Source organism: Giraffa tippelskirchi, chromosome X, assembly GCF_054371585.1.
Source record: "Giraffa tippelskirchi isolate mGirTip1 chromosome X, T2T-mGirTip1v1.2.pri, whole genome shotgun sequence".
Lineage (NCBI taxonomy): Eukaryota > Metazoa > Chordata > Mammalia > Artiodactyla > Giraffidae > Giraffa > Giraffa tippelskirchi.
The window spans coordinates 56,088,458-56,107,248 of NC_137289.1; the positions used below are offsets into that span (position 1 = coordinate 56,088,458).

General features: G+C 45.0%; 2 protein-coding genes across 2 annotated transcripts in view; both read left to right on the forward strand.

Moving 5' to 3' along the window:
- The first annotated feature begins 642 nt into the window (after positions 1-642).
- LOC145536871 (T-complex protein 11-like X-linked protein 2) lies at positions 643-4,849 on the forward strand. Its single transcript, XM_081567046.1, is given in 6 exon segments — positions 643-859; positions 1,750-1,886; positions 2,156-2,373; positions 2,469-2,650; positions 3,645-3,808; positions 4,617-4,849. Coding segments are annotated over 6 exon segments (1,014 nt in total). The 5' UTR covers positions 643-779.
- Positions 4,850-9,061: 4,212 nt separating this feature from the next.
- The window catches only part of LOC145536868 (melanoma antigen preferentially expressed in tumors-like), a 74,767-nt gene continuing 65,037 nt past the window's right edge, over positions 9,062-18,791 (forward strand). The window contains exon 1 of the mRNA XM_081567042.1: positions 9,062-9,277. The gene's annotated coding sequence lies outside the window, so the exon portion shown is untranslated. The remainder of the gene's footprint in view (positions 9,278-18,791) is intronic.

Sequence of the window (18,791 nt, forward strand, 5' to 3'; positions counted from 1 at the left end):
TTCCTTAATTTCTCTTTCTGTTTTCTCATTGTTAGTGTATAGGAATGCAAGGCATTTCTGTGTGTTGATTTCATATCCTGCAACTTTACTATATTCATTGATTAGTTCTAGTAATTTTCTGGTGGAGTCTTTAGGGTTTTCTATGTAGAGGATCATGTCATCTGCAAATAGTGAGGGTTTTACTTCTTCTGTTCCAAAGCTGGATTCCATTTATTTCTTTTTCTGCTCTGATTGCTGTGGCCAAAACTTCCAAAACTATGTTGAGGAGTAGGGGTGAGAGTGGGCACCTTTGTCTTGTTCCTGACGTTAGGGGAAATGCTTTCAGTTTTTCACCATTTAGGATAATGTTTGCTTTTCTTTGCATTTGTTTTTGTCACAGTTATTTTTCTTCCTATCTTTATCTCATTCTGCCCAGAAAATAGTACAGCACTACTGTTACTACTAATCCCAATGAAGCCTTAAATTATAACTGGCTCCTAAACAGAGAGAAATCATATTCTGAATATGCAATTGGGAAACCTGGTTTCTGGAGCCCCAGTAGACATAGGCTGGCATGCCTTTGCCTTAAGGAGATTGTTCATCAAAGAGTGCTTGGGGTTCCAAATAATCTGGCTCCATTGATTGTCTTTTCTGGGCAGATATTGCTATCACTGCTATTACCACGCCAGAACAGCCTAAGAGATGAGATTGAAGAAGCTCTGGACATAGATCTCCTCAAGCAGGAAGCAGAGCATGGGGCCCTGGATGTCCCTCATCTCTCCAACTACATTCTTAATTTGATGACCCTGCTGTGTGCACCAGTCCGAGATGAAGCAGTGCGAAAACTAAAAAGCATAACAGATCCTGTGCAGTTACTGAGGTGAGAAACTAGATGTACTGTTCCTGAACACTAGATGTAGTATCCTGTCGTAGACACTGTACCAGAAAACTCTGGGCCAGATACTGGGTTATAGCCCCTGGCTTGCCTAGTTCTTCTATACTGAAGAACGGAGTAATACCTCTATTGTTCCTCTCTGGATTATTGGCTTTTATTTTCAAAGGATGGCTTCTCAGAAGCCTTTTGATGATCTTCAGATCATTTGGACCCTTTCTAAGAAATGATGCTGTTCAGATACTGGCTTCCCAGGTGACACTAGTGGTAAAGAATCCCCCTGCCAATGTAGGAGATGCAAGAGAAGAGGGTTCACTGCCTGGGTCGGGATGATCCCGTGGAGAAGGAAACGGCAACCCACTCCAACATTCTTGTCTAGACACCAGAGTACAGTATCTGTTTCTCTGGGAGATTTCAAGCAGCACTTTTGCAGATAATTTCTTATGTATCCTAACTCAAACCTCGTGGGGGAACAGGAATGAGGATGATCCCTGTTTCACAGATAGAACAACCAAGACCCAGAGGTAAAGTCATAAGCCGAATGAGTTGCAAATTCAACCGCCATCATCCCAACTACCCACAGAGAGTTAGAATTTTAGTCATTTTTCTGAGATGGAGTACCTACAGTGGAAAGAGCGCTAGACTGGTAACTAAAAGGTCAGAAGATGCATCTGTTCCTAGCTCTGATAACAACTCACACTGTGGCCTTGGGTCCCTGGCTGCAATGTGTGTATTTGTAAATTGAAGTAGGACTGCGGTTTTTAAGGCCATTTTTAACTCTAAGACACTGCGATTTTAGGACTCTTAGCTTGAGTTCCACCTCACCCCACTAGATTACCTTTTAGAGTGTAAGCATGTGATTTTTCCTCCATTGACAGGGGCATCTTCCATGTTCTGGGCCTGATGAAAATGGACATGGTAAACTATCCTATACAGAGCCTCCCACCCTACCTGAAGGAACATTCTATCTGGTATGAATGAGCTAAATTCCAGGAACTCCTCAACAAGCAACCCAGTATGTTCAAAATTTAAGGACAGGAGAGGGGGAGATTTGACTTTCGGTCTGATTTCTTGCACTGATAGGATACTTTCTTTTTTTATTTTTTGATAAATAGTTTCTCCCTGTTGGACAGGGGGCTAGGGCCTGGGGTAGGAAGAAGGAACATTTCTCCAAGAGAAAAAATGTACAAAATCACTTATTTATTGAGGAAGAATATATCCTCAAGCCTTACTTTTCAAGCCTTGGTGTTTGAAGATATTTACATATTCCCTTCTATGTCATAGATCTCCTTGATTGCACCACAAAATGGTTAACCAAAACAGCTCTAGACCTCACTACACCACCTTCAAGTTCTCCTGACTCTCCCAGCTCCTCCAGCATGGCCCGCTCATCTCCAAATTGGGCAGTGGACAACCCACAACTTCCCAGTTCCACAATGGTGCTGTTCCAGGGTTACCTGAACCTTCTTCTCTGGGATCTTGACAGTAACGAGTTTCCTGAGGTAGGAACATAGGTTAGAATATTGCCTTTTTGTTTTGTATTCGATACCTTAACTAAAACACTCTTCTGACAGCTTGCTTTTCCCTGCCTCACCAGACTCTGCTAATGGATAGAATCCAGCTGCGGGACATGGAGTCCCAGTTGAAGCAGTTGGCCATTCTGGCCTCAGTCTTGCTAGTGGCCAGAAGTTTCTCTGGTAGCGCTTTATTCAGTTCGACTGAATTTGTGAATAAACTGAAACACATAACCAAGGCCCTGATGGGGGAATTTAACTCCAGGTAAACTTCATAGAGGCTTCCCCGGTGACTCAGTGGTAAAGAATCTGTCTGCCAATGCAGGAGACCCAGATTTGAACCTTGGGTCAGGAAGATCCCCTGGAGTAAGAAATGGCAACCCACTCCAGTGTTCTTGCTTGGAGAATTCCATGGATAGATGAGCCTGGCAGGCTGCAGTCCACGGGGTTGCAAAAGAGTCAGACATGACTTAGAGACTAAACAACATGAGCAACAACAAATTTCCTAGATCTTTCTGAGAGTGGAAACTAGTATGTTGGTTTTGGAACTTAGGCAGTTAATGTATTACTGCCTTATTCTTCATCATAAACCACGCAAAAGACCTTGGGCATCATCTTCAAAGGTCATTGGTGCCTTTTGATAAACTGTTTTAAGGCTTGTGATGGAAACAAAACCTATTTCCAAGGAGGTGAGTGTGGTAACTAGTTTGCTATGAAAGATTCAGTACTGTGTGTGCTAAAAGTGAGTCATTATATACTTAAATAAGTGACACTGGATTTGTGTTTGTATATCCAGAAGTTGATCCCTTGGTCAATATGTATCCATAATTTGCTTCAAGCAGGGCACCTCAGCTGAAGTAAAAAGAAGAACTGGAAGTTCAGACCTCAATATATTTACAAGTTAATTGCTGAAGCAGGGAAGACAACTATGGAAAATGCCTAAGAAATCTTAAAACAGAATTTGAATAAAGTTTATGGGGCCAAAGAATACTGAGTAGATCCAAGAATGGAACTGAACCCTTGTCCAATTTGTTTCATTTGAAGTGGAGAATAGTATGAATTAGTTGATATGTACGAATTAATATGCGTGAAATAATTGACATCTTGAGGGTAACAATGAAATGATTTGAAATGCTGAGTCCCCTGTTAGTGGTGGAGAGCTGGAATTCTTTTGTAAGTGGACCTGGCTTCTGGTGTTGGACTCTCTGGGCTTTGCCCCTATGCCAAGGTCACTCTGCTTTCTGTCCTTCATTATCTAGGCCTGAAGAGGCTATGGTGACTGTGAGTGAACAAGTGTCTCAGAAAATACATGAACGCCTCAAAGACATGGGCCTAACTGCCCTGAGTAGTGAAAAGAAAGCCTCTCTTAGAGGCCAACTTCAGAACATCGCCAAGAAAGAGAACCATGTTCGTAGCATCATTGGTAAGAGTCCTCCTATGGTGGTGGGGCTGGGAAGGGGTGGCAAGAATGTGGAAGGTAAGAAGGTGGATTCAAGCCTGGAAGTCAATTGTGAAGCCATTCGAAAATGGAATGATCGTTGGGAAAGTCTTTTGGCTTTAGTTTCTTTATGTATGATGTGCAGAACTGAAATAGATCTCTTTCAGTTTGAAGGTTTTAAGGTCAGCTAGGATGCGTAACTTGCAGGTGCTAGTGCTGAGTGATTCCTGGTCATTCTCTAACTATAACCCAAGACCTGTGATGGGAAACCCTTTCTATATCCCATGCTTTAAGTTACCATGACGGTCACTACTTCCCTCTAAGGAACTGATGCTAATTTAGGCCGAAGGATATATTCCCTGCAAGAATGGGAGCAGTGAACTCGACCACCTTGCTTCTAATTTTTGAATCTTGACATAGTCTGATACGGTTGTAGGACCCAGTGTTGGTACACTGGCTGCAATGTGTGTCCTTAGAATTTCATGTACAATGTCTAGGATCCTCTTGTTAGGCCACATGCATCGGGAGCTCACTTAGCACCCCATAACATTATAAACAGCCAGAGACTTACTGGCTGGACATCTTTCAATAATGCATTGCTTTTAGGAGCTTTATAGCATTCCTTCTTCCAAAAGAAAAGAAAAAAATTCATTAACATGGTTTACCTAAATGAGTGGGTAGGTCAGTGAAAATGTGTTAATTTAAACGTCGGAGAACAGAGAGGGCAAGGGCATTGTGAATTTCTTCTGAAACCTCTTTGATCTTTCCCTTTTAACTTTTTTCTTGCACACAGATCAGCAGACCCACTTGTTTCTCAAAGGCTGTTTGGTTCACAGGATGCAGGAGTCTCTGCTAGACTTCCCTGTTGGCATTATTCTCATCAAGGGGGAGTTGACAAAACTGGGTTGGAAGTTTTTCAATCTGATGCGTCACAATCAGCAGGTATTTAGCCCCTATTATGATGAAATCCTTAAAGATATCATCCCTCCCGCTCAGGCCCAAGAAACAGAAGTGGAGTCTATCTGACAGTGCCAGACTCCAGTCTGGCAACAGGGACCCAGGAGAGAGGGCTCAGCATGTTCCTGGGATGACATCACCTGTGGCGAGCCGAGTAACATCTTCCTCACTATGGCCTGGACTCAGGGCTGCAGGATTCCAGCATGTAAATACAAACTGGCCCAGCCCCCTTCATAATAAACTTCTGTGCTGCAAGAAAACCTTGGTTCCTTCTGTGTTGCGACTGAATCCGGGTTTCATGCCCTTATCCCCTACTGTCTGAGAACCCATGAGCTCGCAGTTCTCTTTCACTGGCTCATCATCGTCCTGCCTGGCTTGAGCAGGCATCAGGGCATCGGCTGCTAGCATTGTTTCCTCCAATGGAAAATCATTTCCTTGAGGGCTGTGAAAACTTTCTCTGGAATTTTTCCAAAGTATGAGTTCTGGAAGTATAAGGGCTTCTAGAGGTTGGGAATACGCTGAGTTACAGATCAGGGGAAGACATAGAACCCTAATTCCAGTATCACATTTTCCCTATAATTTTCAAACTGCAGTAATAGTAAGAGCCGCCACATCCTGTTCTGGTGTGGAGGACATGAAGCAGTATGCAAAAGTGAGGACTGGGTTAAAGTCAATATTGTCTGCCCACAAGCATTCATTTGAGGATATTTCTCAGCCTCAATGGGCGCTCTCTCTCTCTCTTTCTCTCTTTAGTGATCCTGGGGGTAAGTTTTAGACTCTCTCAAACCAATTGCAAATGCAAGCACTTAGGTCACAGACACTTGTTTCAAGTTCATCTCTGGTTCCATTAGGTCACAGACACTTGTTTCAAGTTCATCTCTGGTTCCATTCTGTAGCTAAATCTTCTATTGTCACATTTCTAGGCTTAGAACACTTCTTTCTTCTTGAGATAAATGACCTGGGTATTCAAGAGTGGGACAGCCACCATGTTTCTTCCCGCTTGCAGTCTAAGCCTCTAACTCCCAGATTGTGATTGTCAATTCATTTGGCATCACAAATGACAGATGTCCTAGATTCACAAAGATCTGGGCTTGTTTTCTTCAATTGTAGAGAGTCACCCTATCATTTGACCTTTGACTGTGTGGATCACAACAAACTGTGGAAAATTTTGAAAGAGATGGGAATATCTGACCACTTGACCTGTCTCCTGAGAAATCTGTATGCAGGTCAAGAAGCAAGAGTTAGAACCAGACATGGAACAACTGACTGGTTCCCAATCGGGAAAGGAGTATGTCAAGGCTGTATACTGTCACCCTGCTTATTTAACTTATATGCAGAATACATCATGGGAAATGCTGGAATGGATGAAGCACAAACTGGAATCAAGATTGCCAGGAGGAATATCAATAACCTCAGATATGCAGTTGACACCTCACTTATGGCAGAAAGCGAAGAAGATCTAAAGATCCTCTTGATGAAAGTGAAAGAAGAGAGTTAAAAAAAGTTGGCTTAAAACTCAACATTCAGAAAACTAAGATCATGGCATCTGGTCCCATCACTTCATGGGAAATAGATGGGGAAACAGTGGAAACAGTGACAGACTTTATTTTTTTGGGCTCCCAAATCACTGCAGATGGTGGCTGTAGCCATGAAATTAAAAGACACTTGCTCCTTGGAAGAAAAGTTCTGACCAACTTAGACAGCATATTAGAAAGCAGAGATATTACTTTGCCAACAAAGGTCCGTCTAGTCAAAGCTGTGGTTTTTCCAGTAGTCATGTATGGAAGTGAGAGTTGGATTATAAAGAAAGCTGAGTGCCAAAGAATTGATGCTTTAGAACTGTGGTGTTAGAGAGGACTCTTGAGAGTCCCTTGGAATGCGAGGAGTTCCAACCAGTCAATCCTAAAGGAGATCAGTCCTGAATATTCATTGGAAGGGCTGATGTTGACGCTGAAACTTCAATACTTTGGTCACCTGATGCAAAGAACTGACTCCTTTGAAGTGACCCTGATCCTGGGAAAGACTGAAGGAAGAAGGAGAAGGGGATGACAGAGGATGCAGTGGTTGGATGGCATCATCAACTCACGGCCATGAGTTTGAGTAAACTCCGGGAGTTGGTGATGGACAGGGAGGCGTGGCGTGCTGCGATCCATGGGGTCCCAAAGAGTCGGATAGGGCTGAGTGACTGAACTGAACTGAAGTGACCCTATCATTTACAGGCCAACTACAACAGACCACCAGCACTCTAGGAAAGCAGGGGGGAAATTAGCTCACCTTTGGACTTGTTTGAAATGGACAGGAGAAAATAAAAATTCACTTGTGGGATATTATAACTGCATGGGGCAAAAAAATGTCCTCATCATTTCAGGGGATGGGAAGAGCTGAGTATAATTTACTTAATCCAAGAATAATAACAGATGGGATCTGAGTTCCATTACTCCCAGGGTAATTTTTCTAGAAGATGGATCCCAGGTGTTTGCTATATCTAGGTGAATAGAGTGATATCTTTATTGGCTAAATATAAGGCACACAGAGGAAGGAGGCTGGTGGGCTATAGTCAACGGGGTCGCAAAGAGTCAGGCATGACTGAGTGGCTGAGCAAGGCACAGAGGGAAGCCGGGGAATGAATCATTCAAGGGTTCTAGTCTCGTGACTTAGTTTCAGGAAAGAGACAATGGCTGGTTAATGTGCATTTAATAATCAGGCTGTGAATTTTGTCTAGCTGGATTTTTCTAATCTGATTTGCCAATATTGATATATTTTAAGAAAAATCTTCACTTTGGATTTGCTTTATATAAAAATGTACTCTGAATGGATCCCTGTGGAAATGACTGTTGGTGGCAGGAGAGTTGGTGGATATAGACATTAGACTGAAATGAAATTTTGCCTTATAGTTTACAACTGAAATTTGGTATAATTGATTTCTTTGAGATTCTGAGCTAGTTTTATATCTCCACATGAAGGAGATAGAAATCTTAATCTTAAACAGGGAAAGATGGCTCCATTGAATGCTGCTCACCATTTAAGGGGAAAATATATTCATATATACACACCCTGAAATGGTGAGGACATTTTCCTCCCATCCAGTTATAATACCCCACAAGTGAATTTCTTTTTTCTCCTGTCCATTTCAAACAACTCCAAAGGGGAGTATGTGTGTATGTGTATCCGCTCTTCTTCAACTCAAGCTAAAGGAGAAGCCCAGAAACGTGCAAAGATGTTCCCTTAACTCACTTAACCAGAGAAGATAAACAAAACACAGAAACACGGTGTCTGTCTGACCCTTGAATACTCACGTCATTTCTCTCAAGAAAAATGAAGTGTTCTCAGGCTCAAAACGTGACAAAAAGGTTGGTTCAGCTGTAGGATGGGACCTGTATTCACAGGCGGATACTTTACCAGTGATCCGCCTGGATTGGCAGTATGTGCACAAGATTAAATACGGTAAAAAGCCAGTTTCTGTAGCATGCGTGTGATTCATTCAACCTAGAAGAAATGGCCATTTTTACCATTTTGTGTATCCGTCCAGAGATTTTCTCTGCAAATGCAAGTACACCTAATAATATTATGATCACATACAGGCCAGGCACTCTTTTAAGCTTTCTACATATATGGTTTTATGTATTCCTCCATTGTTTATTTCCAGTCTATATTCCTAGTTCTAGTGCAGTATTCTTGCCTAGGAAATTCCATGGATAGAGGAGCCTGGTGGGCTATAGTCCACGGGGTCACAAAGAGGTGGACAGAACTGAGCACACCTGCACGGAACAGTGTGGCACAAGCAGCTCTAACGGGCATTAGAACCTGTTTTGCTTTTTGGTTTTCTTCTCTGGTTGAGTGAGTTAAGGGGACATCTTTGCACATTTCTGGGGGCTGAACGAAGTTCTTCTGAGGATTGTTTGAAGCCACTGGACTAGATTATCTTGGAAGGTTCCTGGGTTATTTTCTTACAGTGGCTGTAACAAATTACCATGAACCTGGTGACTTAAAATAACACACATTTATTCTCTTCTAGCCCCAGAGATCAAGTACAAAACCGGCTTTACTGGGTACAAACCAAAGTTTCTTGGCAAGGCCACTGTCCCTTTGGCAGGCTTTCTCTAGGGGAGAATTTCTTAAGTTGCATTTTTTACATCTAGAGCTGCATTCTTATAGTCCTTGCCTTGTGACCCATTCATCCGTCATCCAAGCCAACAACATAGTATCTTGCTTCAGTCGTAACACTGCCCTCCTTCTTCTGTATCAAATCTCCTTCTCCTTTCCTCTTTATAAGGACACACTAGTACATTGAGGGCTCACCAAGCTAGTCTCCTGGTGGCTCAGACGGTAAAGAATCTACCTACAATGCAGGAGACCTGGGTTTGACCCCTGGGTCAGGGAGATCCCCTGAAGAAAGGATTGGCTACCCACTCCAGTATTCTTGCCTGGAGAATTCCATGGGCAGAGGAGCCTGGTGGGCTATACTCCATGGGGTCACGAAGAGTCGGACGCGACTGAGTGAGTAACACTTTTACTTTTCGCTTTTGAGATAGTCTCCCCATCTCAAGATCCTTAACTTAATCACATCTGCAAAGTCCGTTTTGCCAAATCAGGTATCGTTCACAGATTTCAGGCACTAGGGCATGGATATCCTTAGAGGCCATTGTTCAGCAGACAACAGTCTGTCTTCTGACCCCTGCAAGGACTCAAATCCATCCATCATGCAAAACATATTCATCTCATCCCAATATTCCCCAAAGTCTCAACATATTACCTATCAAGTCCAGAATCTCACCTGTAAATCATTTAACCAGATATGTGAGAAACTGGGTATGATTCTCCCTGTGGCAAAAATTTTCTCCATCAGTGGGTCTGTGAACTAGTAAAAAAGTTACCCCTTCCCAAAATACAGTAGTGGGATAGGTATAAGATAATAGTTACAGACATTCCCACTCCAAATGGGAGAAAATGAAGAAAAGAGTTATTGACTCCAAGCAATCTTGAAATCCAGCTAGGTAAACTCCACCAGGCTACAAGGCCTGGAAATCATCTTCTGTTTCTGGAGATTCTGGCCTTCGTGCCTGAGGGTCTATACTTCACATCGAAGGTTCTGTACTCAGAATCATCCTTCCATTTTTCTTGAACGATACTACATGTTTGCAGCTGAGTACTTTTTATCAATTTGTTTCCTTCCTGTAGGTTTTTGGGAATCTAACACCCTTTTTCATTTATATGCTGAAAATTTGCTCCTAAGACATGTCCTTGATATTTTCTAAAACAATTCACCATTCTTTATCGGAGACTTTTTGGATGGATAGAAAAGATCTTAACTTCACTTTAATTTTTGTACATATATTTGTAGCATAGTTGAAAGCTTTTTCAGTCATATAGCTAGTTTTTAATTTCTTTGAGGATATCTATACCATGCCTCCAATGTACACAACCCACCTACTTGGTGCTGAGGAAGATGAGGAAGATAAAATCCTGCTGTAGACCTGGATATAGAGCTGTCAGAAATGGTAGTGTGTAAGGTCCAGGCAGAAGCACTGGAAAGGTGTGACCTCTGAGGGGAGAAGGAATTTAACAAGAAAAAAATTAAGAAACTAGTGTTTTTAATTTATTTATTTATTGGACGAATGCTGCAACATGTGGGATCTTAGCTCCCCAACCAGGAATCCACCTCAAGACCTGCGGCACTGGAAGTGCAGCGTCCTAACCAACCACTGAACCGCCAGGGAAATCCCACAAAGAGAATTAAGTGGGAGGCATTTTCTATGGTGTCTTCTTTAAGCCAAATAAGCATTCAGTTATTCACAAGTTGTATAATTTTTGCATTTAAAACATCACTGAGAACTCCCCTGGTGCTCCAGTGGTTAGGACTCAGTGTTTTCACTTCCTTAGGCTGGGTTCAATCTCTGGTTGAGGAACTAAGATCCTGCAGTGCAAGCTGCATGGTACCCACGCACCCACCCCCAAATAATCAATGAATCAGTTCACTTCAGTTCAGTCGCTCAGTCATGTCCAACTCTTAGCGACCCCATGAATCGCAGCATGCCAGGGCTTCCTGTCCCTCACCAACTCCCGGAGTTTACCCAAACTCATGTCCGTCGAGTCGGTGATGCTATCCAGCCATCTCATCCTCTGTCGTCCCCTTCTCTTCCTGCCCCCAATCCTTCCCAGCATCACAGTCTTTTCCAAGGAGTCAACTCTTCACATCAGGTGGCCAAAGTATTGGAGTTTTAGCTTCAACATCAGTCCTTCCAATGAACACCCAGGGCTGATCTCCTTTAGGATGGACTGGTTAGATGTCCTTGCAGTCCCAGGGACTCTCAAGAGTCTTCTCCAACACCACAGTTCAAGAGCATCAATTCTTCGGCGCTCAGCTTTCTTCACCGTCCAACTCTCATATCCATACATGACTACTGCAAAAACCATAGCCTTGACTAGACGGACCTTTGTTGGCAAAGTAATGTCTCTGCTTTTCAATATGCTGTCTAGGTTGGTCATAACTTTCCTTCCAAAGAGCAACGGTCTTTTAATTTCATGGCTGCAATCACCATCTGCAGTCATTTTGGAGCCCCCCCAAAATAAAGTCTGACACTGTTTCCACAGTTTCCCCATCTATTTGCCATGAAGTGATGGGACCAGGTGCCATGATCTTAGTTTTCTGAATGTTGAGCTCTAAGCCAATATTTTCACTCTCCTCTTTCACTTTCATCAAGAGGCTTTTTATTTCTTCTTCACTTTCTGCCATAAGGGTGGTGTCATCTGCATATCTGAGGTTCTTGATATTTTCCCGGCAATCTTGATTCCAGCTTGTGCTTCTTATAGTCCAGCGTTTCTCATGATGTACTCTGCATATAAGTTAAATAAGCAGTGTGACAATATACAGCGTTGATGTACAACATTTCTTATTTGGAACCAGTCGGTTGTTCCATGGCCAGTTCTAACTGTTGCATCCTGACCTGCATACAGGTTTCTCAAGAGGCAGGTCAGGTGGTCTGGAATTCCCATCTCTTTGAGAATTTTCCACAGTTTATTGTGATCCACACAGTCAAAGGCTTTGGTATAGTCAATAAAGCAGAAATAGATGTTTTTCTGGAACTCTCTTGCTTTTTTGATGATCCAGAGGATGTTGGCCATTTGATCTCTGGTTCCTCTGCCTTTTCTAAAACCAGCATGAACATCTGTAAGTTCACAGCTCACGTATTGCCGAAGCCTGGCTTGGAGAATTTTGAGCATTACTTTACTAGCGTTTGAGATGAGTGCAATCGTGCAGTAGTATTAGCATTCTTTGGCATTGTCTTTCTTTGGGATCACAAAGAAAACTGCCCTTTTCCAGTCCTGTGGCCACTGCTGAGTTTTCCAAATTTGCTGCCTTATTGAGTGCAGCACTTGCACAGCATCATCTTTCAGGATTTGAAATAGTTCAACTGGAATTCCATCACCTCCACTAGCTTTGTTCATAGTGATGCTTCCTAAGGCCCAGTTGACTTCACATTCCAGGATGTCCGGCTCTAGGTGAGTGATCACACCATCGTGATTATCTGGGTCGTAAAGATCTTTTTTGTACAGTTCTTCTGTGAATTCTCATCACCTTTTATTAATATCTTCTGCTTCTGTTAGGTCCATACCACTTCTATCCTCTATCAAGCCCATCTTTGCATGAAATGTTCCCTTGGTATCTCTAATTTTCTTGAAGACATCTCTCGTCTTTCCCATTCTGTTGTTTTCCTCTATCTCTTTGCATTGATCGGCGAGGAAGGCTTTCTTATCTCTCCTTGCTATTCTTTGGAACTCTGCGTTAAAATGGGAATATCCTTCCTTTTCTCCTTAACTTTTTGCTTCTCTTCTTTTCACAGTTATTGGTAATGCCTACTTAGACAGCCATTTTGCTGTTTTGCATTTCTTTTCCATGGGGATGGTCTTCATCCCTGTCTCCTGTACAATGTTATGAACCTCCGTCCGTAGTTCATCAGGCACTGTCTATCAGATCTAGTCCCTTAAATCTATTTCTCACTTCCACTGTAGAATCATAAGGGATTTGATTTAGGTCATACCTGAATGGTCTAGTGGTTTTCCCTACTTTCTTCAATTTAAGTCTGAGTTTGGCAGTAAGGTGTTCATGATCTGAGCCACAGTCCCCTCCTGGTCTTCTTTTTGCTGACTGTATAGAGCATCTCCATTTTGGCTGCAAAGTATATAATCAATCTGATTTCGGTGTTGACCATCTGGTGATGTCCATGTGTAGAGTCTTCTCTTGTGTTGTCGGAAGAGGGTGTTTGCTATGACCATTGCGTTCTCTTGGCAAAAATCAATGAATAAATTTACACAATTTCTGTACTAGCAAAAGAAGGAAATGTGTTAAAAGTAAATATTATAGACTTTATGCTAAGATGCCTGACCAAAGAAGAACTTTGCTAATCAGTGGAGAACTGGTTGCTACTGCCCCCTTGCTACTCCTGATTGGATGGATGGTTTAGTGAGGCACTGGGATGGGCCCCGCCAGGGTCTGCCCAAAGGCCTGACTGAGCATTAAGACGGTGGATCTTGCCTATGTACAGAGGTGAACCTGCAGGAGGATCATTAACGCGGTTCTGAGAGCGTGCAGGCCTCTCCAGGCAGCTCTCCAGCCTGCCCCCAGGCGGGACGGGAAGGGGGCAGGGAGGTCGCCTGAGGCCGGTCCACGCCTTTGCAAGGACCTGGGGCCTGGGCGGCTGGCAGTCGGGCCTTAGTCTTCTGAAAGGGACGACAGTGAGAAGGGGTGGCGTGAAGCGATTGGGTGGGAAGGCAGCTCCTCGCCTTCTCCCCACACGTCTTCCTCTCCTGCCTACACCGGGAACACCCTGAACCCTGTCTGGAGGGCCAAGGCGAGCCCCGCCTTCGCGTCCCGGGAAGTCTTCTCTGGCGTGTCTCTCCTGCCCGACCTCCCTGCCACGTCGCTCGAGGTTATGTTCGAGGGTTCCGTGGGGCCCAGCCCCTCATCTCCAACGCTCCTTCGTCACTGTGGCCAGTTACAACACCTCCACCCCACCCCCAGCCCGGAAGTGCCCGACCAGCGCATAGCCTCCCCTGTGTCTGGGGCAGAGCCTCAGGGCTACCAGGAGTGACTGAGGCTGCTCCCCTGCGGGGGTGGCTTGCAGGCCTGCAGCCCAGCGTTTTTCCCAGCCTTCTGCGCCTCGGGCCTCCCCTCCGTCGGTTAGGCAATTTCTCCCCCTCCTCGCCTGTGGCTGGGAGGGTGCCTGAGACGCGGGTGCGGGGAGGGTCCCGGGGTTTGGGAAAGACAAGGGGCGATCGGGGAGCGCGGGGTTTCTGCCTGCTTTCCAGGGGACCCGGGGTTGTCGTCGGCCGGCGGGCGCCCGGCGCCCAGTGATCCCTAGTCAGGGGCCCAAAGCGCGGAAGCCTGCGTGCCCCGGTCGGTCTGTAGGTGGAGAGTGGTGGTCCAAGGTGGGGTGGCGGCTGTGGGGCGCTCCGCCCCTGCTTTGTCTGCCTCGCTGTTACCTAGCCTGTCCTGGGGCGGAGGTTTAAAGGCTCCTGGGGAGGTCGCCTGTCCGCCTTGGGGTCGGGCCCGCGGCTAGTCAGGAGACTGGTCTCTTCTTCCCCAGATTCCGCCGCTCCAAGGGGCTGTGGCGCCCCCTGGCGCCACGGTCACCCAGGCGTAGGCAGGCGGGAGGGGGCTACCGGCAGCGGTTGTCTTGCCCGCAGCCGCTTGTTCCCCTGCTTGGGACCCTCGTCCTGGAGGGAGGAGGGAAACCCCTCCGCCCCCCACACCCCCAGAGCCTGTGCGGTGTCAGGATGCCCCTGCTGGTCCCTGCCTGGTGCCCCATCTGGAACTTTCCAGACCATCAGGTCCGCTGTTTCCCTCCTGGGCATCCTCCTGGGTGAATGTGCCTGGCCAGGGGCTGGTCTCTCTTGGGATGGGAGGGGGGCTGAAGTCAAAACCAAACTGGCAGGACTCTTAGCAGTGGATCAGAGTGTGTCTTGCTGATCAAAGGCCTGCGCACCCTGCTCCCCCAGTGTTGCTCTGCTGGGGGTGTCCTCTCAGGCCCTCCAGGCCCTCCATCCCCCTAAGTGCAGACATGGGGGCACCTGCCTTTGTGGCAGATGCCTGGGAACGCTGCCCATGAGAAGGAAGATAGGAAGACAGCTTACATAGAGGCCCTGGTTGCGGCCTCCGCGGTCGGCCCCTCCTCGGCAGCTTCCACGTGCTTCAAGCAGTCTCTGGGCCTGCTCCCCTGGGATGTCCAGCATGGGGAAGATCTTGCAGTCCCCGCGGTGCATGTGGCGCCAATGCGAAGGTGGTCCCCGCCCTGCTATTGGCCTAGTCGCGCTTTCCCCGCCTCCTCTGCGGCCCCCGCTTCCCTGGTAAGGGGAGGAGGCTTCCCTAGTAGGGAGCTGATGACTAAGGGGTAAAGAATCAGCCTGCCATGCAGAAGACCTGGGTTAGATCCTTCCGTCCTTCCACTGGGAAGAGCCCCTGGAGAAGGAAATGGCAACCCACTCCAGTATTGCCTGGGAAATCCATGGACGACAGAGCCTGGCAGGGCTACTTACTGCCCATGGGGTCCAAAAGAGGTCGACATGGCTGAATGACTAAATATACCATGACATATAAGTGACAAAGTAGGCAAGAGTTCAACAAATAATACACGTAAAAAGGAAAACGCTTCCTCAATAAACCTCTAGATAGATGCCAAATCACATTAGCTTAAAAAATGAAAATTAGGAGACATAATAAGTGAGAAAGCCACCTTGAAGAAAATTTTACATGATAGTAACTCTTAAAAATAATATACAATCATCCTAAACACTTTAAAATATTTTAGGTAGGTAAGCACATTAGCTAAGGACAAATGCATTTGGAAAGTTTGCACCAACCTAGTAAATACTGGATATCTAAGAGTCACGGTGATGGATTCATATAGATGGAAGATGCAGAATGACTTTATCTTCTAAATACACATTTAGAGTGTTTAATATTTTGTAATTAGCAAAATTTGTTGAGTGAAACACTAGAAAATATATACTAATAGGTTGACCAAATATTCACATGTATTTTCAGGTTTTCTTGAAGGTTTATTTCAGTGTGTGTCTATTTTTTGTCTTACACTTCCATCATCCAAACTGTTCACAACTCTTGTGCAGATTTCTCTTCAGCTCATGCAGGAGATGGATTTCTTCTCTCAGGTCACAGAGACTCCAGAAGAACTTGCTGTTAGGAGAGAGAAAATTCCAGAAAGTTCTGCCTGATACCCTGTCTTCACTCCCTCTCCCTTGCTAAGTAAGCTGGTCTGAGACTTCCAGAGTTCCAATTCTGTCTCTGATAACAGGGAACATCAATCCACATTGTCCACATTTTTCCAAAAGAAGCAGCATGACTTTTCCCGCTACTATTATTTCAGTGCCCACTAAGCTCCGCTTCCTGTGTCCTTTATGCTTTCCATTTCTGTCCCTGGTATGCCCTCCCTGGAACGGGCTGGACTGTCATGCAGCTACTTTCAGTTCGTTTTGCAGCTTTGATCTTCCTTCAGAAAAATCCCATAATATGGCAGCGGGAGTTTATCAAAAACTGTTTATGGTGGTATCATGTTCCTTCAGTAGAGCTCAGTCCCAGTGTCTGCATCTCCGTGTAGCATCTGAATGACTCCTGACAAGCTCCTATATTTCATTCAGCCTCAGCAGCCTCAGAGAGGGCCAGGACCTGGCAGTTCTGCATATCAGAGTCCTGATCAGAACACAAGAAGGAAGAAAATATGAAGCAGGAGGCACAGGGCCTGGCATGCAGCAGGCCCTCAGAGTTCCCTGGATTTGTAGATCCAAGTAACTGGGACCCAGGCCTCCTGATTTTAGCTACCTGCTTCTGCATGGGTGGCTCGGTTTCTAAGGGTTCTCTCGGTGTTACACCGGTAGCAAAGTGGGGGTGGGGGGAGGGCAGTAAGAACTGGGAGCTCAGTCTCTTCTGGCCCCTAGGGCTCTCCTCTCTCTCCTTGGAAAAGGAATTTCTTTTGAGGACTCATCTTGCCTTTGTGGCCCTGACAAGGAGATTTGGAGACGATTCTTGGTTTCCTTGACCATTTTTCCTTATTTTTCCAAAACCCCATGACTTCATCCCATAGACTCTCCTCACAAACACTCGGTGAAGACCTGGCCCCTGCCCACAAGCCAAACTGGGTGAGTCAGTCAGCATGAGGTCTTGACCTTAGGACCCTATATGGTAGGTGGGATTGTGAGATCCTCCCCACCCTAACCCACAGGACACCCAGGGCACTCCCCTTTACACAGATGATGCTGGCACAATGGCTCAGGTTGATTGTTTTCCACTCTTCTAAGGATGTGTGTGGAGTGAGCCCTAACACATATGCCATGATTACTTGTGATGAACCTCTCCTCTTGTGGCTAAGGTCATGGCTGATGTAGAATCTTCCCTCTGCTGAAGGGGAAAGGCTCTAATCATGTGATTCCTTGAGTCTTGCAGAACTCCAGGCTCATAACTACTCCTTCAAAAATCTCTGCACTAAAAGACTTGACTAAACTCAAGCATGGCTTTTAGTAGCTTAAGTCTATCTATTAGAGACAACCCCATCCCGACTTACCCCCCCCACACCTTTAATTGTATCCTTGAAAAAGCTCAATGCTAACAATAGGATTTGCTGTTTGTTGCATCTAAAACTTGGTAGCAGACAGATATTCCCCAGTACTCACTCTTAGAGCAGTTAGATATCTTACAGTTACAATCCTTTCTCCTGAATTTGAGATGAAACATTGCCTCAAGGACCTGAGAGTCATCGCTGTGAAGTGCAAAGGTTCAGGGAGATAACCCTCCCTGTTGTTCCCTGTCCCTATGGGAGGTTAAGGGCCTAAGTTCAGTGAACACCTTGTTTCAATTTACACCACTGCTTCCTGTCAGGAATACAAGAGAAGACTGTTTCTCTTCCAGATAAGTGAAAGAGTGAAAGTGTTACTCTTACACTCAGGTGCAACTCTTTGCAATCCCATGCACTGTAGCCTGCCAGGTTCTTCTGTCCATGGATTTCTCCAGGCAAGAATACTGGACTGGGTAGTCATTCCATTCTCCAGGGTATCTTCCTGACCCGGGGATCGAAGTCAGGCCTCCCGCATTGCAAGTAGATTCTTTACCATCGTGCCACCAGGGAAGCCCCACATAAGTGCTAATTACCAAATCCAAGTAGCTGCATCATAGGAAATAACCCCCTACTCCACCCCCATTCAAACACCCCTCAATGACTTTCCCTTAGCATTCACCCATCTGTAAAATTGTCTCCAGCCTTCATTTCAGGGATTCAAGTTCAGTTCACACTGGACAGTTTACAAGTTCAGTTCACAGTGGACTTTCTTCCTATATGTTGTTGTTCAGTTGCTCAGTCGTGTCCAACTCATTGCAACTAGTGCTTGGCGTTGTTTGTCTTTGATTCCTCTCAGGATAAATATTTGGAGAGAGGGGAGCGTCCCTGGGGTGGAGAGTGTTGAAAATCGTGGGATTCATAATTCGATGAGGGAAGGGCAGAGAAATCACCCTTACCTTTGAATCCTCACACGAACCATTCAGGGTCGATTGTATTACTCTCACTGAAGTTTCTTGATTCATGGCCAAGCGTATTCTGGAATGTTCCAGCCACAGTTTTTGTATGCAGTGTTCTACTCTGAATTAATTTTGTCACTCATGTTGTTCAAAACTTTTCCATCTAACTGATTTTTTTTTTGTCTCTTTTCCTTGTAATTCAGTGAGCTGTTAAAATACCTCGCTGTGACTGTTTTTTTCACCATTTCTTTCTGTCAATTTTTGCTGCATGTATTTTGACTCCTATGATAAGAATGTCATATATTTGAATTGCTTTATTAATATATTCGCATCAAATGAAACCTTTTATAATTATGACATGTTTCTTTTCTACAGTATAGTTTCCTTAAAGTATTTCTCTCATTGATGTGGCTGTAACAATTTGATATCTTTTATTACTTTTGGATATTTCCCAATCATGATCCCTTCAAATACTTATCTATTCTTCTCTTT